The sequence below is a fragment of the Hipposideros armiger genome, unplaced genomic scaffold (assembly GCF_001890085.2).
Source record: "Hipposideros armiger isolate ML-2016 unplaced genomic scaffold, ASM189008v1 scaffold_1444, whole genome shotgun sequence".
Classification (NCBI taxonomy): Eukaryota; Metazoa; Chordata; class Mammalia; order Chiroptera; family Hipposideridae; genus Hipposideros; species Hipposideros armiger.
The window spans coordinates 75,284-99,403 of record NW_017732794.1 but is presented as its reverse complement, the minus strand read 5'-3'; the positions used below and the strand labels follow the sequence as shown (position 1 = coordinate 99,403).

The 24,120-nt window shown below is 34.6% G+C and overlaps 1 protein-coding gene across 1 annotated transcript in view; it reads left to right on the top strand.

The window, feature by feature from the left end:
• The window catches only part of PTPRQ (protein tyrosine phosphatase receptor type Q), a gene marked incomplete at its 5' end in the record, with an annotated part of 168,380 nt that overhangs the window by 114,767 nt on the left and 29,493 nt on the right, over nucleotides 1-24,120 (top strand). Inside the window, 3 exons of the mRNA XM_019633934.1 lie at nucleotides 1,508-1,581; nucleotides 11,912-12,011; nucleotides 14,514-14,642. Coding sequence (XP_019489479.1) covers nucleotides 1,508-1,581; nucleotides 11,912-12,011; nucleotides 14,514-14,642 — 303 coding nt within the window. The remainder of the gene's footprint in view (nucleotides 1-1,507; nucleotides 1,582-11,911; nucleotides 12,012-14,513; nucleotides 14,643-24,120) is intronic.

Sequence of the window (24,120 nt, the reverse complement as noted above, 5' to 3'; positions counted from 1 at the left end):
GCCACAGACATACAGTTCTATAGGAAAAGCAGGCAAACCTAAACATAATTATGATTTGATGTGATAAGTGACACCAGGTCAATAGCAAAAATGTGCAATTGGAAAATATAGGTAGGATAATTTAATTCTTTATGTAGAGGACAATGTGACTAATATGTAATTTTTGTGTTTTCCACTCATTATTTTGCCATGTATGCTAATATGCAGGTTTTTAGAAACACTATTATAGTTGTTTGGTTAATGATGGCTTTAGTTTACCTCATTCATAGCAATAATTTTTTGATCTTTATGCCATTAAACATTTGAATGAGTGATTGAAATTTTTACAACTCACTTTAGTATTTGACATTTTAATAATTGAATATCATATTAAAAATCAATGCTGATATTTTGGCTTTGCTAAATAGATTACTTTTTTATTAAATTGACAGTTTGTGTCATAAGACTACAATTTTTTAAAAATCTTAAATTATTTGATTTTGAAAATATAATTTTTGTACTAAATTTGAAAAATGTAGCTAGCTTCATTTTGCCTGCTAATTAAAGCACTTAAATTTTTATAAATGTCCTAGGCCAAATTAGCATTAAAAATGGTAGAAAAGTTAGGCATTTAAAAAAGAGTGCTCTATCATCTGTTATTAAGTATAGTTACTTTGGTTACTAAGTTATTGCCTAAAATTGAATCATCACCCATGTGACAGTTCTGAAAATGTTATATCACAAAGTTTTATATTTATTCAAATATTTTTTATTTTGCATATTTTTCCAAAACAGACTCTTCAAATAATCACAACAAAATCATAAGAATTTGAGAATAGTAGAGATGAAAGTATGCATTGCAATTTACTAATGTTTTATATTTTTAAATGCCTAGATGCCTGTAGTTTTTAAATAAGATGTTTGAGTTGTCTCTGCAAATGTTAAAAACACCCAGTGATTTTTAAGATTGATTCTCTCCTGCACCCATTTTCCATTTAGTATGTTCTTAAAGCATAGATAGTGAAAATACAGTTGTGCACACACAGAATTAGGAAGCACTGTTCTTAATTGTATACATATGAACAAGATAAGTTCTATATAACTGTTCTAAACCTGGTTCACTGGTATTTTCAAAGGTGGCCGAGATATAACAGTTATTACACTTTATATTTGTAAAGTATGTTTGGGGAACACACAAAGACATTCAATTATTTCATCTAAACAAATCTATGAGGGAGGGGATCTGCTTCAGTTTAGCTGCTGACTGCTGATAAATCTGCCCAAATTCATAGTCACTTTCTCATGAAGTTCAAAGTTCAAGAGGTCTATGTATACAAAAATCATTTATCTCACATAAAGAATAGTATATGTTGGTCCTGATGCTGACTGAATTCCAGTTTGCATCTTATAAATTCATTTTCTCTAGAATCAAAGTGTTTATTTTCAATAGCAGTTTGTTAAATTATTCATAGAAAAAAAGTCATATGGCATGCAAATTGTTGGTTTTTAATTTTTTTCTATTTCATAGATTTAAATTTAGAGCCACAAATATCATGGGACAATTTACTGACTCTGATTATTCTGATCCTATTAAGACTTTAGGTAAGACATTTTGCAGTTTACTTTCATTTATACTCTCAACATGCTAATCACAGTGCAATATTCATTAGTAAATGTATTAATCCATGACTGAATATTCTGAAGTATAAATTCATTTCAAAGTTAATTAGCCTGACTAAGAAAAAAAGAAGTATTTTGTAATATTCTTTTAATAGCTGGATGTTCCATTCATTCAAATCTGGACATAGATTTTGATATGATACTCGTTCTATACTGATGTGTACTAATATTATACTAGGCAAATATTTATTTGGCTGTTTAATATACAATCTTATTGTAAAAATTTTTACCTGATAAAAAAGAAAATGGCTTATTGAAGTTTTTCTGCAATAATCCTAGAAACTATAAGCTTGCCATACCCTTTAATTTGGTTTTCTTTCTAACCAACTCTTACATGAGTTCTCTCTCTCTTTTTTTTTTCAATTATATCCACCCAATCAGGCCTCAATCAAACACAGATACCATTTAGTCAGATGCAAGTATATTTCTTCTTCCTCCTCCTCCTCCTCTTCTTCTTTGTCACCTCTATCATCACATCTAACATTAAATATTCTGTGCCAGACACACTTTTAGGTTCTGTGTATGTGTTAAGTGATGGACTCTTCACAACTGTCTTTTAATTTAGGTCAGTGGTTCTCAACCAGAGTGATTTTACTCTCCAAGTAAAATGTATGGAGCCATTTTTGGTTGTCACAAGCATGGGGGCTGAGCTACTGGCATCTAGTGGGCAGAAGGCAGGGATGCTGGTGAACATCGCACAGTGCATAGGACAGCCCCTCACAGCAAAGAATTATCTAGCCCATCATGTCATTAGTGCTGAGGTTAAGAGAGCCTATTAGGTGCTAATGTCAGTTCCATTTTATAGATGAGGAAACCAAGACCCATATTAAGTAATTAAGTGGCTGGGCCAGGATTCCAGCCCAGATTTCATAACAATTACACTACAAATACAGGATTTAGACCTGGATTCAAATTTTGGTTCCTACACTTGAGAAAATGATTTAATTTCTATAAAGATGAGTTTCTTCATTTGGAAAATGGTGATGATAGGATCTACATTGAAAGATGTGAACAAGGCAACACATGTAAAGACATTAATCTTTATAGTTAGCAAAATTTTAAATGCTTAATAGCTTTCTTTTGGATAGGTTATAACCAAAGACTTTAGAAATATAACACCAAGCTTTGAAAATGTTGCTCAGATCCATAGTGTATCATGAGCTTAAACAGATCTTAGGGACTCTTGTCACTGGAAGAAGACAAATTGTTCCACCATTTTCTGTCAGAAATGCTCATCAGGCTGTGGAGCATTAATTGTATAAAAAGCCAGCTTCTGCAGCCTCCACTTAGTTAAGGAAACTTTGGATCCTGAAGAAATAAGGTAGGGGCATGTGGTTTGCTGCATGCGTGTTTATAAAGGAATAACATAAATTTCTTCAGCTATGCTGTCTAATTCCTTAAAATCACTGTTTGGTTTTTTTTCCATCCAATAACTTAATTATTCTAAAACTAGCTAATCGGGCTTGTGGTATTGGCATTGTGTGAGTGTTCTTTCATTTGATAGGTGGGCTTATCACACTCTGATACCATCACAGTAAAGTAAATGTCTTGAAAGCATCAACATAATTTTTTCTAGGTTACAGCAGTCAGAAACTGTTACCACAGCTAACTAGTGATCCATGTGTGTTTACGATGGAAGAACAGAGAAAATGTGGATAGCTCATACATTTTAGGGAGCAGTGCTGAAAAGAGATCACCTTCCAGTGTTGTTTGTTGTGTGCTATGTCTCACCACTTGTTGGTTTCACGCAGATTGTTTCTATTGTATAAGGACAACACATTCAGTCAGTTATCTTAGAGGCAAAGTTGATACATCTGACAAATAGGAATGAGAAATAAAATCCATAAAAAGGGGGAAAGCCATGCATCAGGGACCATGATGTACAGGGACATGACTTTTCTGATGCTGCCAGCTGGTACCCTCTGGCCAAGGATGGGCTCCTCCCACACTTTGGTCAAAGATAGCCTCAGGATTCTCCTCAGCAATAGTCTTCTTTTTCTGCCTTTCTTTCACAGCCTAGGGAGTGAAATACAATAATTAATTCTAGAAATGAACAGAAATGCACAGTTGATTCTCTGTTCCTTCTTTGGAATCCTAACTACCAGCACTCCAGTTATCCAGGTACTAATGTGTGTGTGCCCTGGTAACACCAGGAGTCCAGAAGGGATGTTAAGATGTGGAATGAAGGACAGAGAACAGGATCCTACCAAGGCCAGCGAAGGAGGGACTTATGAAACATAGATTGGATGTAGTAAGTAGAAAGCTGCTAGATTGATAAGGGGTGGTGACAAGGAAGAGACCCATGGATCTATGGTCAAATTTCTCAGAGTTCATATATTATCTGTAGACCAGTGATATAAGGATAGCTTTACAGGTTTCTCCTTAGAGTGGTCTTTCATGGGCTCTTTCCTGATAGATACAGCTTTATAATAGGCTTTTTTTTTAATTTCCTCAGTTTTCCCCTAAGAATGTCTTTTATTCCTGTTTTCATTTCTTTTTCTTTTCTTTTTTTTAAATTAAAGTTTATTGGGGTAACAATGGTTAGTAAAGTTACATACATTTCAGGTGTACAATTCTGTAATATATCATCTATATATCACATTGTGTGTTCACCACTCAAATTCAGTTCTCCTTCCATCACCATATATTCGACCTCATTTGCCTTCATCCACCACCCCCCTCCCCCCTTACACTCTGGTAACCACTAAACTATTATCTGTGTCTCTGAGTTTTGTTTATTTGTTTATTTTGTTCCTTGGTTGTTTTCAGTTTTATATCCCACATATCAGTGAAATCACATGGTTCTCAACATTTTCTGTCTGACTTGTAATAGGCTTTTACTCTGTGGTGCTGTTCTGGATGGACCACATGGAGTTCTGCTATTTAGTCATTTATAGCCAGTAAAACAGTGACAGGCAGGAGAGGAGGAAATTACTAGAAGTGCAACGCTCAGATGTTGTGAAATGAGATGCTTATATTTGGAGTATGGAATGTGCCATTGATGGAATTCCTTGATGACTAGCAATGTAGTCCAGTCATTTTGCTGGTAAATGGATGTAACACCATCAATTTCTGTCCTCAAATGAGATTTCTACCTGGCTATTGGATGTTACAATTGCATGGAGATCAGATTTACCCTGATGGGTCAAGCACCAAGGAGTACCCACCAGAAATGACCCTGATCCATGATTTGATATTAATAAAAGGCTATGGAGTCCTAACAGTTTTCAGAAAAAGAACATTGCCAAGGAAGACAGAGTAGAAGGACTTAAAAAGAAAATAAATTTGACTATATCTATAATAGTCAGAGGTCAGTGGCAAAAATGGTTTAATGGCTGTGAGAATGGGGGCAAGCAAATAATATAATGCATTGATATAATACCCCTGATGTCATCATAAAATTACAAAAAAATGCTTGGGTCCTTCTTTCTCTCAAATATATCATGTATTGGGATGTAGGATAGCATTTGTAACAGGCTAGTGCTTCTCAACATTCCTAATAAGCCTGCTGAAGACTTATGATCCCAGACTTCAGTGAAAGAAGTATAGATCCTATTTAGGTCATCAAACCACCAATTGATATATATTCATTCCCTGGTATTTTGCACACCACATGCAATGAGCTACCTATCAATACAATCTTCAGTATTTAAGAGCCTTGGTAAGGCTGTATTTCTAGGTTAGCAGAGGGCATACACTTCTAAGACAGGCCATTTTGATGGTGGGTGTGCCTCTCTGAGATACTATAGGCAAAACGATTACCATAGACTGGACTAAAAAGTTTAAGTTCAGTGAAAGGGGCTAACAAAAGTACAGATAAGAAGGAGTTAGGCAGGGTTTGTCTGGATAAGGGCGATTGGTTATTTGCACTTGGGGAAATCTTTATGGCCTGTAAGAATCAGCATGGGAAGTGACACGTACCATTATTCGAATCCTAAAGAAATACTTACACCTTATTTGATGTTTTTTTAATTCAAGATTAAGCACAGTAGCATTTTTATTAACAAAAATTCACAAGAATCACTCATAAACTCTTTTTGAAAATCCTCCTTAGGCCCACCAGTTTATAGAAACTGCTTGTATGCAATGTTTTGATTACAAGGCTTAATTATAGAGGATCCCTGTGATTTGAAAACCAGACACCCCTGTCTGCACCTTACAGGGCTTCATTAAAGCTGAACAAAATGAAACCTTAAACCCCATACAAAGGTACTCCGTGATTGTTTTCTTTTGTAATAACACTTCTCGTTTAATTAATATGCGAACAATGAAAAGTGCCAATATGCTCACTTAGAAATAGGGGAGTGCTATGTATTTTTTACAGCAAAAGGATTGCCTGCCCCCCAAACAGCTGAGGAACAAGGGAAAGTTTTATTCTGTAAACGAGGCAGTGGTGGACCTCATGAACTTTGCAGTCAGGCGTATTTCAGGCGCTTTGGGCATATATTGAATTTATGTGACTTTGTGTTAGTTTCTTAACAAGTGAACGTCTGAAATCTCGTTTCCAAAATGAGAAGAATCATACCTACCTCATGAACTAACTGGAGGATTAAATCTGATGAATGAATGGATGAAAGAATACGATAATGTTTATTAATAAAGACACAGCATTATTTATGTGCCCAAACTTTTATGAGTGTTTTCATATATTACGTCGTATATTCTTCACTGCCACCCTATAACATGATCTCCTACTTATAGATAGCCTCGTTTTATTGGTAAGAAATTTGAAGCTGGGTTCTAAAGCAATTTGCCCAAGGTTACAGAGCTCGGAAGTGGCAGCGCCAACTTTTACAGCCAGGCAGTGTGACTTGTGACTTGAGTCGGTGTTGTGCTTGTAACCATTATTACCACATTGCCTGAAAATTGTTAAGTGCCCCAGGAGCTTTCAAAATCATTACTGTGGGTGATGTTTTTGCTCCTGCAGACTTCCTATTTTTGCTGTACAATTTTCCCTTCTCAACATTTTAAATTATTTCTAGCTCTTCTCTTTTCACCTTCTTGTCTTAGCTTTTGAGGTTAACATTCACACAAGTATGCTTTGTTTTTACACATAAAGATACAATAATGTTTTTGGAGTTTTTTTTAACAGTGAATTAATGTGGCTTTTCCTACACTCTGGAAACCACTGTTTATTATCTACTTTTACTATTTTGCCAATCTGATGTATGAAAATTACATCTGTCTTGGGTATTTTAATTTATATTTTTTCAATTATGAAACTGAGTGACTTTTAGTAAATTCTTGTGCAGTATTAGAATATCCAGGATGACTAAGTCAAAAGAATGAACTCATTATATTTAAGTTCTGTTAAGAACTTGTTTTCTTTTAAGATCAATAATAATATTATAATAATAATAAGATCATATAATATCCACCTATATCAAGAGGCAGACGTTGTCCTATAAGCTTTATAGCTCATTTAACTTAAGCTTCTTAGAGATATAAAACTGGCTTAATAAATCAGAACCATATACTGAGTTTAAAAAATGATCATTTCAATCAAAACATAATACTTATGAAAAATTAATTAGTACTTCTTAATTATAATTAGCTTAATTACAGTAGTGCATTTTATTATGCAAATACAACATAATTTGACCTTTCATAGAATTTTAAGTCTAGTGAGAAAATGTCTTGCACTTATTCCAAAAAGATTCATGTTTATATTTTTAAGTGAAAGAATTCCATTTTCTATGCAAGGACTTGAATAAGTGACCTCATTCTGTACTGGTAATGCTCTCTGGGTACATGCATAGCAATGAATCAGAATTTGTACTCGCGATCATGGCACATTTTGTCCTTTCCTAGTGGTACTTTTGTAATACGTGTGCCCAAAGGATTACGTATTGTTTATTAATACATTATATGTCATTTCCTCACTTCACTTGACTAATACTTTGAAATGGTAATCTCATCTAAAAAATTAATTTTGTGGTCTATGAAATCATGTTTTTTCCCCACTGAGTTCTCAGGTCCAGTGATTCAATATTACCTGATAAAGATTCTTTATTTTCATGTTTCCTTTCCCAAGCATATCCAATTAGAGTCACCATGTAAAAATTCATAAAACAAACCATTCATAGTTTAATCTATAAAAAAGATGTATCTAAAATACTTTATGGGCTACATGCTGATTTAGTGTCTTTTAAATTTAGCTGGAGATTCTAGAGGATCATGAAACTGCGATAACTCCTTAAAATTCAGTATTCATTCAAATCTACCATGCAGAATAACCACAGGAACCTTTTCACACTGTTAACATTTCATAAGCACCAATCCAGGCAAAAAAGGTCGAACATTAATCCCTGCATATTTTACAGATAGTTAACCTATTTTGCTTTGTTACTTGAATTTAATACTTTTTTATAGTAAAATGGTAAATTATAAATCATATAAATTAAAATTGATTACAATTATAAGTAGTAGTTGTCTAAAATAAATGATTAATAATTTGTATATATTTACTTGGTTCAATGCCTGATCTTCAACTTGAAAATTTTTAATATCTGTTTCAAAATCAATATTTTTATTCATTAGTAAATTTAGCAAATATTTATTGAGCATGTATTGTGTGCCTGGTACTATTCTTAGAACTTGAAATACAATTTTGAATAAAATAAAGACCCTTGTCCTCAGGGAGCTTACAATATGGACATACAATTAACAATAGGATAATAAATAAATGAATTGTAAGGTATATTAAAAGATGATAAGAACTACGGAGAAAAGAAAGAGTGGAACAGTGTGCAGAGGATGTAGAAGGGAGGAGGCAGGAAGTGAGCCAGTTGTATCTTTCAGTTTTAAATGGTGATGTCTTCATTCTCTTGAGCTCCCATAACAAAACACCGTAGACTGGGTGGCTGAAGCAACATTATTTTCTCACAGGTCTGGAGGTTATATGTGCAAGATCAAGGTTGCAGTCCATTTGGTATCTGGTGAGGGCTCTCGTCCCGGCTTGCAGAAGTCCTCCTCCTCACTGCCCTCACGTGGCCGCTCCTCATTGTGTGTGCAATGCGCAGAGGGAGAAAGCCAGTTTGCTGGTGTCTCTTCTTAGAAGGACGCTAACCCTATTGGACCTATTGGATTAGGCCTAACCCTTACGACCTCATTTTGCCTTAACTACTTCCTTACCCTAAATGTATTCACACTGGGGTTTAGAGCTTCAACGTATGAATTTTGGAGTCACATATACATTCATAAGAAGTCATCAGCATAGGCTTCAATGAGAGCATGGTATTTGTGCAAATCCTTAAAGGTAATGAAATCACCATCCAGGCAGATACACAAGGGAGATACCTTTCCAGGCAGAGCAAGAAGCTGGTGCAAAAGCCCTATATAAAGAGTGACTTAGTGTGTTCCAGGAACAAGAAGGCCAGTCTGGCTCCAGAGGAGTGATCGAAGTCGAAATTGAAAGAGGAGTCAGAAGTAGCAGGGACCTACTACTTATGTTAATGACAGACCAGGTCGCATAGTTCATCGGAAGGACTTTGACTTTTCTTGTGAGAGATGAGGATTTTAAATAGAGAGGTAGTATTATAAAAGGATGACTCTTGCTGCTAAGTTGAGAATGGAAAGAGAAGAATGATGAATACAGGGAGATGGTTAGGGATCTATACAATAATAATTCATGTAAACCAGGGTGGTGGCCTGGGTCAGGGTGCTAGCAGCAGAGCTAGTGAGAAATGAGTAGAGCATACACAAAAGTTTTGAATAGTATAATGAACCCCCAAATACCTACTAATTAAATTTAATAATTTTGAAAATTGTGCTAGGTTGTTTTATTTATCCACTTGTTCTTTTATTTCTGAAGCATTTTAAAATATCACAGAAAGCGGTAAATTCCCACCCTGAAATACTTGACTGTGTTCCTCCGATAAGTACATTTTTGTCATTGTGTCACAGTTAAAGAAAATTAACAATAAATCCTTGATATTATCTAGTACTATATACTTTTAAAAATCATCCTCTGACTTTTTTCCTTGTAATTTGTTTGAATCGGGATTCCAACAAGAGGTTCACACATTATCTTTGATTGTTGTGTCTCTTAATTTCTTAATATAGAAGAAACTTCCCCCTGCCCCCCCACCCCATTCCATAGACTATTTGAAGCAACCAGATGAGTTGTCTTATAGGAGGTCCCATATTCTATTGGATTTGTCTGATTGCTTTTTCTTGGTTTCACTTATTTTTTTCCTCCTTTCACCACTTTCTTATAAATTAGAAATAAGATCTTGGGCCGGCTGAGTGGCTCAGTTGGTTAAGAGTTAGCTTAAGAGCGCAAGCTCTGAGCAACAGGGCTGCCGGTTGGATTCCCACATGGCTGCACCCGAGCTGAGCTGTTGCTGAGCTGCCAACAGGTGGCAGGATGGCTCAGCTGGTGAGAGCATGTGCTCCTAACAAGACTGCCTGTTCAATGGTGGGCTATGCCCGCCCACAGCTAAGACTGAACTCGGCACCTTGAGCTGAGCTGCCACCCAGATGGCTCAGTGGATAGAGCGTGTGCTCGTAACAACAAGGCTGCCAGTTCAACCCCTGCATGGGATAGTGGTTATGCGCACCTGCAACTAAGATTGTAACACAGCACCTTGAGCTTAGAGGCCACAAGCTGCCGCCGGGCAGCCAGATGGCAACTGGTGCCCTCCACAACTAAGATTGAAGAACAGCTTGACTGATCTCTCTCCCCAATTCCCCAACACTGTTCCCCTCCCCCAATTTCCCAATTAAAAAAGAAAGAGGGGCTGGGCGAGTGGCTCAGTTGGTTAAGAGCTTGCTCAAGAGTTTGAGCTCTGAGCAACAGCGGTTCAATTCCCGGCCCAAGCTGAGCAGCCACTGAGCTGCCAACAGGTGGAAGGATGGCTCAGCTAAAAAATAAAGAAAAAAAGAAAGAAAGAAAGATCTAAAAATTTAAATAATCACCATAAATATTTTTGGCAGGGATTCTTTATAGGTGTTGCTGCCTAATTCAAAGCACCTCACATCAGAAGTTGTTTACTATTTGGTTGTCACATTTTCAATGATGTTAAAATTAATCAGTAATGTTAGCAGTAATGAGAACATGATCTTTCATTGGAAAGTTGTTTTTCCCTTGTTATAACTATCAAATAATTTATGGAGTAGTACTTTGGCATCCTGTAAATATCCAATTTCCTATCACCCTTATAATCATTTAAGGATGCATTTATGATTGTTACCTGAATCAATTATTTCATTAGAAATGTAAAATTGTGAATTTCTAATTTTAATATTCCTTCCACATTTATTAAACAATTATCTTCTACTGAGAGTTTTATCTCCTTAACTAAAGTGATTTCTGATTCATAAAACACAGTTCACATGAGAAAGCCAAAAATAAAAAAGCCTAATTTTCTCTCTTTAATTACAAATTTTTAAGAGTAAGGAAATGGTAGGCTAGCTGTAACCAATATTTACAAATTAGTATTTTTTGTTTATTTTTTATTTCTCTTTCATCAGATAATATTAGAACTCATGGATTTTTATATATTGACTCTATTTCAATCAATTTCAGTTATTATTTATTATAACATTTAAATTGTTCACTCTTTGGCCTGTAGGAACCTCTTCAAGGGGATCATTTATTATTTTCATATAATTAGTCTCTAATAGCTACTTAGCTTTCTTATTCCATTAACATCTTAATTTCTTTTATTCCCTGCTCCCACTTTGGAATTACCATCTCTCCAAGTTTTCCAAGTTTCTTTTAGTAAAAAGAGTATACACTTTGAAGATAGAACCAATGTGATTCTCTCAAAGATTTTGGATGTGTTCTATGAGACAAAGAGAGAATAGAGTATGGCTCTAAGATTTTGGGTGTGACTAGTTTGTCACCAACTAGAGGTGGAAGGATGCAGTTGAAAGAAGGGAAGTATAGCAGTTTAGTTTTGGAAATATTAATGTTTAAATTTTAATTACACTTCTAGTAAGCAATTGGATATACAAATAAACTCAATAGATAACAATCAAGTAGTTATCATCATATAGATGGAAATTAAAACCATGAGGCTAGATAGGCTCACCACGGGAGTGAGTACATATAGATAAAGAAAAAAAGGACCAAGAACTGAGTCATAAAATTATAGGAAAAGATACAGAAGAAGAGCAACAAACAAATTTGTACACTTTAGTAGCATTCTTGAACAATTTTCCAAGAAAATATTTTTCTGTCTTTTGTGATCCAAGATAGTATTCCATAACAATAATTAATGATAATGTTATACTTCCTCCTCTTCAGGTGAAGGACTTTCAGAAAGAACTGTAGAGATTATTCTCTCAGTCACCTTGTGTATCCTTTCAATCATTCTTCTTGGAACAGCTATTTTTGCATTTGCAAGGTAAGATTTATTTGTACTCACATTCCTAGGTTGCTTTACCGGCATTATTCTGTCATATTCCAGTCAGGAGACAAAAGTCACAGCAGTTACTTGAATGGGAAACTTTTGATAAAAAGAATTATTAACTAATAGAAATAATTAACTACTAAAATGGTAATAGAGAACTCTAAGGGGTTCTAGCCATAGGAAGAAGCTTTTCTCTCCAGGCTGAAGGAGAGGGGACAATAAAGGCACTAAGAACTGGAAGAAGCCCCCTCCCAAGGCTAACATGGAATGGCGGTTGCAAGCACACAGCCTATTACCTAGCAGTGGGCCAAGAAATGTGACGGAGGGGAGGGGCTGGATAAACATCATTACTGGACGGTAGGCAGGCTGGCATTGGTCTGAAGAAGCTTCCCACGCTTGCTGAAGGTCATGGATAAGCTGGAGCTACTAGGTATCATTTACTTGAGGGGAAAGCATGCACTTACGAGGCCGCTAGAGCTCATCCAGGTGGGCTGCTGCTGGGCCGCCACAATGAACAGTAATAGTGCAGCACACACCCACAAGGGAAGGGTCTCCCTGTTGTTATTTCCTTGCTAGGTCCTCTAATGTCCTCTATTAACAAAGCTTAGCACCCTGCCAGCTGGCAAAGGAGAAATTGTCTAGAGTCTAGCTCCAGTACACAAAGCAATGCAAAGGAGAGTGGATTTCGAGCTGGGAGATCATAAAGTGATAACACGAAAGCAGAAGGTGCCAGGCTTTCTGCATTTTTTGAATAATTTATAACTCTGAGAGGTTTAATTAAAATGCTTTAATCAGGTCTAAGTTTTAAAGTTTATACAGAAGAGATAATTTTTATAGTAAGTACAACACTTTAAAGATGTCTGACTTGTTTCTATAGCGGTACCCTTTCTCATATTTACTTTACCAACCTATCTGTACTAATTTTCCAAATGTCCTTCCAAATTCTCAGGATCAATCTCTTAATTAACCTGTGGTTTACAGGACCTTGGGGGAAATCTTAGTTATGATCCTAAAATCTAGTTTTGTTAGGTAGATTACTGAGTTAAAGGGACCTTACATTTGTAAAAGTAACCATTCTACTAATTTTCAAAGTAGTTCATTAGGTTCTATTTTTATCTGAAGAACCTTGTCATGTATTCTGAATTCCATGCACGGCCTGTTTCATCTTAAATATCTTAAATCATTTTGATAGATAATTTGAAAGGCTCTTGAAAAAGATATTTTTTTTTACCACATACTGTTCTCAGATTCAGCCAGAAGGTAATGAGAGCAAGTCATTATTCTAGGTATTTTAAAGACATATTGTGTAAGACATGGATGTTGTCCCTAAAGGGTATGCACCTGCCATATTTATATTGTTTTCCTGTTCTAAAATCTTTTCTGACTTTCTCATTTCCTTACAGGATGAACTCCTTATGTGGGCAGGAAGTGGTCCTCCCTTATTCCCTACCACTTCCCTACATCTCTTCAGCCAAATGGGTCTATTCTCACCTGAACATTCCTTACGCTTTTGTACAACTCTACTTTTTTGTTCAGTCAACTGGAAATGTGCTTCCTCTTCTCATTCTGGAACACCCACGTCAAATCCTACTTCTTTACTTCTAAATATTAATACTAAGAGTTGTAATCATTTATATAACATTTTATAACTAATCAGTTACTGTCTTATGATTTGTAATTTGAATCTTTTTTCTCTTTTGATGCTTCTTCTAAGTTTAGATCCTGCTTCTCAACTAAGTTGTAATGTCCTTGAAGATACCTCCTATATCATCTTCAATACATAACTCGTAATAAATAATACACATTTAAAATATGAAGGATAGATAGAAAAGCTAAACATTACTTTGTAATGTACCCCGCCATGTCATAGACAAATTAGCATGTAAATGACTTAAAATGAAGACTTTAATTTTATTCTCAGATTCATGTGATTTTTATTTTTGAACCTGAGTTTTCTGATTATAAGTAAATAATATTATATACTTCACAGTATTTGTCAAAAATCAAGAATATAGTTCAAGACACATTTTTACATATCTTTATGTATATAAAAATGTTTTATATATGTAAAAATAATGGAGCATTGTCTTTTAGCACTGGTGCTAATAGCAATGAACTATTTCCACTTTGTCATATTTCTTTTTTGTGACAAAACCATGAGATAGCTAGCTAGAGGGGAGGAGAAACCAGCTCACAGCATTAGTCTCCTTTGCCCTATATTTTAAATGTGGCAGTGACTCAGGATTTGATCAATTATTCTCATTAAAACTTGAAACTTCAATAAAACAACATGAAAAAAAATATGTAGTAGAATAAATTATATGACATTAAAACAGAAAAAGAAGTTGAGTAGCTCTACATTTGCAATATATTCCGAGAAGTGATCCCAACAAAGATATTATTTGTCTCATGTCTTTACTTAAAAAAAACAACTAAACCTAATTTCATATGCTTTCTGTGATATTCCCTTCCTGGACTTTGCTACACTTATTTTAGAATTCGGCAGAAGCAGAAAGAAGGTGGCACATACTCTCCCCGGGATGCAGAAATTATTGACACTAAATTCAAGCTGGATCAGCTCATCACAGTGGCAGACCTGGAACTGAAGGATGAGAGATTAACGCGGTGAGCACACTCCTCTGGGCCATCAGTGGTCCAGAGGGCCTGAAGCCATGACCCTGTTCTGACCTATGCTTGTTGGAAGTGTTTGTGGGGCTCCTATTTATACAGGTCACAGAGATCTTCTTTCAAAGGGTGACCTCCATCTTCTACACACTTCTCACTGGTGTTCGGAGAATCACTTAATCTTCTTAATACTTAGAGTTCAATATGAACTTCGGACTACAATGTTCAACCAATCTTTTTTTTTTTTTTCTGAGACAAATAGTTTTACACATTAAACCTTTAAAATTATGCTCAATAATTCATTTCATATGATAGATTTTTTTTTTACAGCAGATATTCTGGGAGTGTCCACATTTCTAATCACAAGTTTAAGAGAATTAAATTTGTAATTACTTGATATTGTTTATATTATTTTTAAAAAACCTTTCTTGTAACTTCTTACTTTAGTATGGAATTACATTAAAAGTCTAAATTGCAAATAGACACTTCATTATTTAAATTGCTTAGCATTTAAAAATTAAACACAAAGTAAAAATTACCTTTGGATGGAAAAATAAAAATATGTGTACTAAATATGTGTCATCAGTATGTATTGGAAATAGTAAAGTGTGTAATTTTTAAAGAAAAGTAATTTTAAAATCTTTTAAAATCATTATAAATTATTCAAAATATTGGCACATTTGAAAAACTGTTGTCTATTGAGATATTTTATCAAATTCTCAATAAAAACTATCATCAGCTATCTTAACAAGTTTAGATTCTTAAAAGAGCCACTATTTTGTGATGCTTAAATAGACAAAAGACAATTGTTATAAAATACTTGTATAAGTCTCCTGAGCTTTTAAAAGTTATTATTAATTCTGAAAATATGGCATCAAAGGTGTTGAACGTAAAAGGGAGCCAATCATTTATAGTTGTCATTTACCAAAGCTGGCCTTTACGTAACAGACTGACTTTGCAAGAATATTTCCAACACGTCTAAAATATTTAAAATGTGCTATAGAGGGAAGTGTCATCTGATAAGCAGGGACCTTCCAGATGCTACAGAATGAAAGTTATTCAGGGTTATCACTAAATTACAGGGAGACTTAGTTTGTTGGATATGAAAACTTACTTCTTTCTATTTAGATATTTATCTTTGTTGACAGTGTTATATAAATCGTTCCCATTCAAAATGGATAGTGCTCCAAAAACCATGTGTAAGATGGTTGTATATTACCCAGGACATAGAAATGTTATATATAAAAGAGCAATAGATTCCCAAGGTAACCTGTCAAAAGGAAACCATATCATAGGGACAACTAGTATGAGGGTATGTCCCTCAGCCCTTGAAGGGTCATGCTACATAGTAAAAGGAAGTTTCTTCTCCTTTCCCTTGTGGGCCAACAGAATTTCAGTAGTATTCTTTCACCTGCCTTTCTGCACTCCTTTCTCAATTCTTAATTCTTTTTTTTTTTTAAGATTTTATTGGGGAATTAGGGAAGGGGAACAGCAAAGTTGTTGTCCTTCAGTCTTAGTTGTGGAGGGCACAGCTAGCTCAGCTCCAAGTCCAGTTGTCATACGGCCACTCACCTCAAGGTGCCATGTTCAATCTTAGTTGTGGGTGGGTGTAGCCCACCATCCCATTCGGGAGTCAAACTGGCAACCTTGTTGTTAGGAGCACATGCTCTCACCAGCTGAGCCATCCTGCCACCTGTTGGCAGCTCAGCAGCAACTCAGCTCGGGCACATCTCACTGGCCCATGTGGGAATCGAACTGGCAACCCTGTTGTTCAAAGCTTGCGCTCTTAACCAACTGAGCCACTCAGCCGGCCCCTTTCTCAATTCTTTCTGCCCCGCTCCACAGGCCTGGAATCCCAGTCTCTTTCATCTATACCCCGAAGTGTACAAAACTTCAGATCTCTCAGTGCAATTCTTTTTAGTTGTTTGAGCAATTTAATTGAACCTGTCCATACTAAAATGTGAACTTCTAAGCATCCATTATTACAGCATTTCTTTAAAAGAAACTTCATTAATCCTCCAAAAGACGTTAGTAAGTATCTCTTTAGGAGATATAAAATAATAAAAGCCAGTCAGTATCAGAGAAAATATTCTTCATCCAAGGAGGTTACCATTCTAGGCAGGCTGTGGTGAGGTCAGATCCCCTAAGCTCTGTGTATTTTCACAGTTTGCACTTTCCTCTACTTCTAAACTCAGTCATTACCAAAAAGGTATGAGGTTGAGGTTTTTTGGATTTCTTGTATTTTTGTTAGGTTGTATTTTTTTTTTTAACAATTGCTGTCATGCCAGCTAATAGAAAAGGTGGGTGAAGACCATACAGATTGTTTATTATGGGGTATTTATAATTCAGGAACTACCTTATTTAACCTTGACTCCTCATTATTTTCTAACATCCACGTTTATTTATTTCTATGTTGCTTTATTTTTAAAAAGATGTAGAAGTGTCTTTCAAATATATTTCGAATAATTCTTATTTATTTTTGCATATAAAAAATTAGTATATATTACCCCTAGTAATAGCAAAGTTGGAAATTTTAGTTTCCATGCTTTTTACTTTCTCATTTGTTTGTTATGATTCCAGTATTCATGACTGTAAAAACATTCTTGTCTTTAATTCCAATGGCACACCATAATATGCTTTGCTTTATTTATTACAGAAATTTATTAAAATAACTCAAGTGGTTTGGGTATTAACTCTTCATTAGGGAGCTCTATCTCCAGCTTTACTATTTATTGAAGGTTTTTCATGTTAATAAAATTACTAACATATTGGACAATAAGATTAGAAAAAATAGTAACTAACCGATCTATAATTAGGCGCGTGCACATACGAATGAGTTTGCATGGGGCCATCCTTCAGTGAAGCTCTGAAGCTCTTCATCTGTCTCTGAGATACTGGGAGATTTAAACGTATTCAAAGTCATGCAGATCTGATGAGCATAGAGCTGGAGACTGATGGTAGATTCTGGGGGTAAAGAAACAAGGAGTTTGAGTTAACTTCCAAATTGGTGAATAACATGCTATACATATGTCCTTATTACTTGCAGGAAAGAACTTAGGTAATTTCCTTGAAGTCTACCCAGCTAACATATGCTCTTTCTACTTGAAGCTTGTTTTTTTTCTGTTCACACTGCTCACTTTCCTCATGCTATTTTCTTCCAGTTTTCCTCAGTGTTATATGTCTTTGCATGTCGATAAGAGAAATGATAAAAAAAAATCTAATCAATCATTAAGTTATTAATTTTAGGGAGTTATCTAGTTGACAAAAGAAAAGTCATTACAATGCTTGGTACTAAATCCTTTCAAGGATTTGGAATTTTATAGTTAAGGAAATTATTTAACTATTTTATGTTATCTGCCTAGATATTTATTTGCATTTTAAGATTCATCCTATGATTTTTGTATATGTAAACTCTCATTATTTAATTATATTCTACCTCGTTTCACTAAATATCTGAAGAATTCTCTTACTTTATACTTTTTCTTCCCGAAGGAGAGCAAAAATCAAATGAATATTTAGTACTCCCTAATTCCATGAGAACATTCAGGGACATGCCAAAAGAACGTTTTAAATTCTTATTGCATTGATAATTACATCCTTTCATTATGCACATTTTATATTTAAGTTTAGACTTAAATATACTTCTAAACTTAAGTTATATTTCTTAAGAAGAATATTTAGTATTTTGGGCTCATCTATACCCCACTTACAAGGTTAGAAAATAGCCGTGGGTTTTGTTACACAATAACCAAATGAACAAAACAACATTTTATGAGTCCTTCAAAGCACAGCCACTTAACCCATTGAAGTGAGAAAGGTTTCTAGGGAAAAATGCCGGCAGGATCAGCATACACACACAGGTACAATACAGACCTGTCTCTTTAAGATTGTGGAGGCTTATTGGCCCTGTGGATGTTTTTTAACTAATTTAAGCGTAACACAGACTACCTTCCCCAAAGAGTTATAACACTTAAAATTAAATAACCCAACTGAATTTTCACAAGTTAAAGATTCTATTTGCTAAAAAACTTATTTTCACTGTCTCCTTTTCACAATTAAGTTATAGAAGTTCTGCTTTCTATGGTAACTACATCAGAAAAAAAATTGAATAACATTAGTCAATGTTTCAATATTCTTACTTGACAGTAGTTCAATTTCTTCTAGGCCTCAATTTTTTTTTTCCAAAAAACTTTTGTACATTATTCTATCTTAATTATCTTGCCTATTTTAGTTGAGTGAATGTAATGGTACATTATTTTAAGACTCAAGGCCCAATCCAGAATTTATAAATGGAATTAAATTTTTTAATAAAATGAAGCAAACAATTGAATTGCTAGATTAAGCATATCTTTCTTAAGTAACTTTAGAGGTTTGCGTTGAATTTTTGTTAAACATAGTTATGTCCTCAGGAAGCTTACCATTTAAAAGAATCCTATAAGTATGCTTTGTAAACTGTAAATCAGAATACATTTGGTTTTATTATTGTTATTTATAATATTTATAAAATTAAAATTATCCCAATCTACTTTTATATAGAGTTTGGTAACATAATGATGGCTACTGTTTATAAGCAATTACTATGTGTTAAATTTAATTTTGTGTGTAATGATCTCAAGTAACTCTATCTTTGTAGTAGGTACTCTGATCCTCACTTTACAAATGAAAAACAAAAGATGCTTAGAGATTTTAAGTGACTTCAAGGTCATACATACATCTAGTAAATAGGGAAGCCATGATGCTAGCCCAGGTCTGTTTGATTCTGATATATACACGTATATTTGTGTGTGTGTGTGTGTGTGTGTGTCTGTATCTCTGTGTGTGCGTATTGAACTCTGAAGCATACTAGATGAGATCAATATGAATCCTCTTAAATAGGAAGGACTCGTGCTATTTTTCTTGAATGAGCATTTTCTATGCGGAGGATGTTTCTAAGGGAAGGACTGCTTCTTTTGAATTATTTATTCTCTACTGATAAGGGGCAAAGGAGAGATGGCATTTGAGCAGAGGTTCAAACCTGCAGAAACTGGAAAATCTTTAGTCATGCAATTTTTATTGTGGCTTCAATAAGAGTACATAGTATTTGACTGATACATGAAATTCTAAGTAGCATAACATTTTAATTGCCATCAATACTTTGACAGATTCTTGCCATTAATTTTACTTCTGTCTTCAATTATTTTACAAGCAGTGGCAAAACTATGAGAATCCAGATAAGAAATAATTGACTCATATGTGAAATCAGGACGAGAAATGTCCTGAAGTAAAGTGTAAGATATGGAACGCTTATGTTCTTGTAGGAGCAAATGAAAAGAAATGCAGTGTGTTTGTATACTAAATAAATAATGAATCTTTACTTCCAGATACTCTTCATTTTTCTTTAGACGCAAGGAGATTTTTGTCATTCAGTAAGTTACTGTGGTGATGCAGAGCTCTGTTGTGATTATTTTAATCTTGTCAGGTGGTGTGCTCTATATTTTTAAATACATGTTATTGAGTGTTTTGTTGTTTAATGTGCTATTTTTTCAAGCCAGAAATAAACAAACCACCAATGCTTTCTACTTACAATATTTCCTCTATAATATTGCATGCTATTACTATGGTAAAGTTAATCTTATCCCAATGCACATTGACTCACAATGTGCATGTCCTGAGAATTTGCTGTGTTCTCATGTTTTGTTAGCTTTGATGGTAAAATAAGTGTTCACCTAGGTTTCTTCACATGCTTCTTGTCCTATTATTACCATGACACAAGAGCTGGGTTTGCCATAGGACAGGTGGAGTCAGGGTTCACACTTCACACAAGCTCATTTCAACGACTGCAGGTGGTAATCTCTAAGGACCAAGATTGACATTTCCTGTCCTCTGACTCTGAGGCTTACACAGTGGCCATTTCATGGAAACTTTACTTCTGCCCTGATCACTGGATAGCCAACTGTGCAAGCTTTCAAGAGCTCCTCTGATGCCCAGAAATGCCACTTTTATCCTAGCACAAAACTTGCTTTATACACTCTGAGGGTAGCTTAGCAAAATGTCAGCACAGGCTTGGACTCCAGCAATTGATTGAGTGACCCAGCGATAATCAGTTTCTTCATGCAAAGGAAATGAATGAAGGCAGAGAATGAAAATGCATTTGATTTCAAAATCCCAAATCTGCTACAGAGGAGTCAGTCCCCCTGAGCCACAGTGCTGAGTGGGGCCAAGACCCCCGAAGCTCTCATTGACCATGAATACTACTCTGCGTGATTTAAATAGAGGAAGACAGACCTGTTTCTACTCAAGTCACATTTCGCATTTTGGAGTCATAGTGAATCTTGTTTTACTTTATATTAACTAATTGCCAACTCCCCACTGACAGAATTAAAATAGTTTTATGAAAATACGTTCTCCTCAAAGGACCTGCTTGATCAGTTAAACGTTTGTCAAAGTAAGATGCTGTGGAGCTAAAGATTTAAGTGATCATGTCACACATAAAAGATCCATTTTCCATCAGCACTCAAAGCTGACCTCTCAGCATTCCAGGCTCACAAGTGGTCTTGTTGAGCAACTCTGCTCAATGTCTTTCTTCATCATCATTAAACAGAATGCTTTTACTGGTTTTTTTTTTGGGTTTTTTTTTTTGCTTTATGCCATTAGTATCTCAGAGAAAAAATGCTTTCATTTTTATAGAACCCTCACTGTCTTTCTCTATCACCAGCTTTTCTCTCCCAGCATCAGTGAATAGTGTTCTGCTCAGTCAGAGCTCTCTCTTTGACAGAGCGAAACTTAATAGTTTGGGTTAATGAGAACCTTTCTAGAACACCTCTACATAAATCGTGTTAGTTAAAGTAGATGTGGTCTTCTTCCACGTCTAGTTTTCTGAGGTTGCCTTCTGACTCCTAACAGAGGAATGTCAGTGTTTACCTGCCTCATTAGCTAATAGTTCAGGCTGTAAGGACTTCTTTTCAGATGTTGTTTTGTCATTTGTCTCCCCTTCATTAAGTCCTCACTGAGAACTTGGCCCATTTCTTCACACAGCTGTCAGCAGTCTCTTCATCCTCTCTATCTATTGTGTCTGCCTTATTGCCCCTGAGGTAGCTAAGCTTATGCCCATGTTCTTAATTTAGAATACATGGTTGACAAAATAAAAGAACTGTCAAGAATTTGTTTTCAAATGTGCTAATGTGGAGAGGCTGAGTAATAACGAAAGTTCAACTCCTGCTACCCTGGGAATCTTATCTCTTGGATATCAGCAAGAATGTTCCTTCCCCATATCTATCTAAAAGTCCATTTCACCTGGATTGAGTAAAAGAAATATTAATTGGGCACCTATCAAGTGCCAGGCACTGTTCTAGGCACTGGAAAGACTGTGATGAAAAAGGAAGGGGCATCGCCTCCAAAAAAGCTGCCCTTCAAATAGCTAAGCTCCTTTTAAACCTATTTCTCTTACAAATATAAGGAGGCATACTGAGAAAGTACTTAGCTATCACTTACTAATTGATTATTTTCTAATTAAATAAGAAAGGTATTACATTACTCACTTATTCAGCTGGTATGTTTACCTTATAAAGTGAAGTTTCAGTGTCAGATAGACAGTACCAGCCATCGGTTAGGATAATATTTTTAATATATAGTGAAGACCACAAAAATGTTATTGGTGATTTTATAAAAGCCTGAAGAAGGATCTGAAAGGGTGCTATTTTAAAGCCTAGAAGAAATAAAAATAAATAAATAAACAAAAATAAAGACAATTTTGAAAACATTACAGTGAATGCTTTGAATAAATAATAGACTATCATTGCAGAAGTGAATGTAAACGTCAGAGTAATTAATGACTTGACGAAATATATAAACTAAAAATTCACACTCAACATTTTATACAACCTAGGAAGATTAATTAATATGCTTTACCAGAGAAATAGATTCTTCACAAATTTTTATTTGAATATGAAGTACATGTGAATATGTACAAATACATATTTTTATATCAAGGCAATAGAATTTGAGGTTCTTTTTAGCCTAACTTTACTGGTTAAGTAGAAAATACAAAGTTTCTCGATTTGTCCTATGCCACTGGTAATGCTGCTTTAAGCTGCTCATCTGTATGCTATCATCTACTCTATTTGGACTATATTTTAATTCCTTATAGATTTCAACTAATTGACCTTGAGGGAAAGCTGAGTCTCTGTGATAATATGCTCTTCAGTCAACACTGCCAACATAAATAAATGGTTCCTCTCTGGATCTATCAAGAGTAATCTGAGTGGAATTTAAGTTTTTGATAGACTTTTAAAAAATAAGCCCAGGCATGAAATAATACCCTTTCAGCAAAAGGGCATAGAATTTAAGACAGCTAAGGTTCATGTAATAAAAAGTGTTTAGGCTTTTATATTAGAAAGTGGTCGGTTATCTTACTGAAATCTGGATAATTCCCAAATTGGCTTATATCTAATGAATGGAATCTAATTTAATAATAACCTTCCCTATTGTAAGTGAATAAAATAAGAGTACCATGCCAGCCTAAAAGGTTTTCCAGTTAACAACTTTTAAAGGTTTTTAAAAAATATTCATGGAAGTTTTCTATTTGACTTTCTTTGAGTATCTCCACAGAGCACTTAATTAAAAATAGCACTCCTTCTGAAATAACATTGTTGACATTCATGCACTTTAATTTCTATAAATTTTTATGTGTATCTAACCATACAATTTTTCCTAAAGGAGATTAATTACCTCATTAGTGATAAGTCAGCTCATTTTTCTCATATTATGTCCCACCCACCTTCTTTTCTAATTTCCTATATTAATTGTCCAAATTAATACTCTTTCTTATTTAAAAATAAAACTTTAAACCATTAAAGAAAAATAAAATTTAGAACATACTTATAGCTAATACTTAACAGAAAAATATACCCATACAACATGAGGCTAAGAATCAAAGCAGTTCTATAGATACTAGAGACAACAAGAAAATAGTCTAATTTTTATTTGATGTAGGTAATTCATGCCCATTTTGGCATAAATTTAAGCTATTTAGGTAGGTACTTCAAGATTTCAGTTTACACATAATTGTGACATAAGCATAGACTGGACAGTTACATAAAAATTAGACTATTAGAAGCCTTGTTTCTCACGTTATGTAAATATAAATGTGAAGGACAAATTACATAAAGTGATTGGATTTAGACAAAGAGAGTGATACAAAAGAAAATAAAGCCAAAACATGCCTTATTGCTTTTTTAAAAAGTTTTTTTTTTATTACTTAGTAGGCAAGAGCAATTTTATTGTTCCTATATCTAGTTTCCTAACAAAGTATTTAGCACCTGTTAATTTCTAATGTTAGGTGGTATGATATGGCCTTTGTTTAGACTCATATACTGTTTATTGATGCATCTATTGACCATACTTCTCTAAAGCTTTGAATTAGGACCTGAGGATTTTCAATTGCTTAATATTTTCATGGAAAATTGATTCTATTCAGATATTTTCTCATAGTAATCAGAGC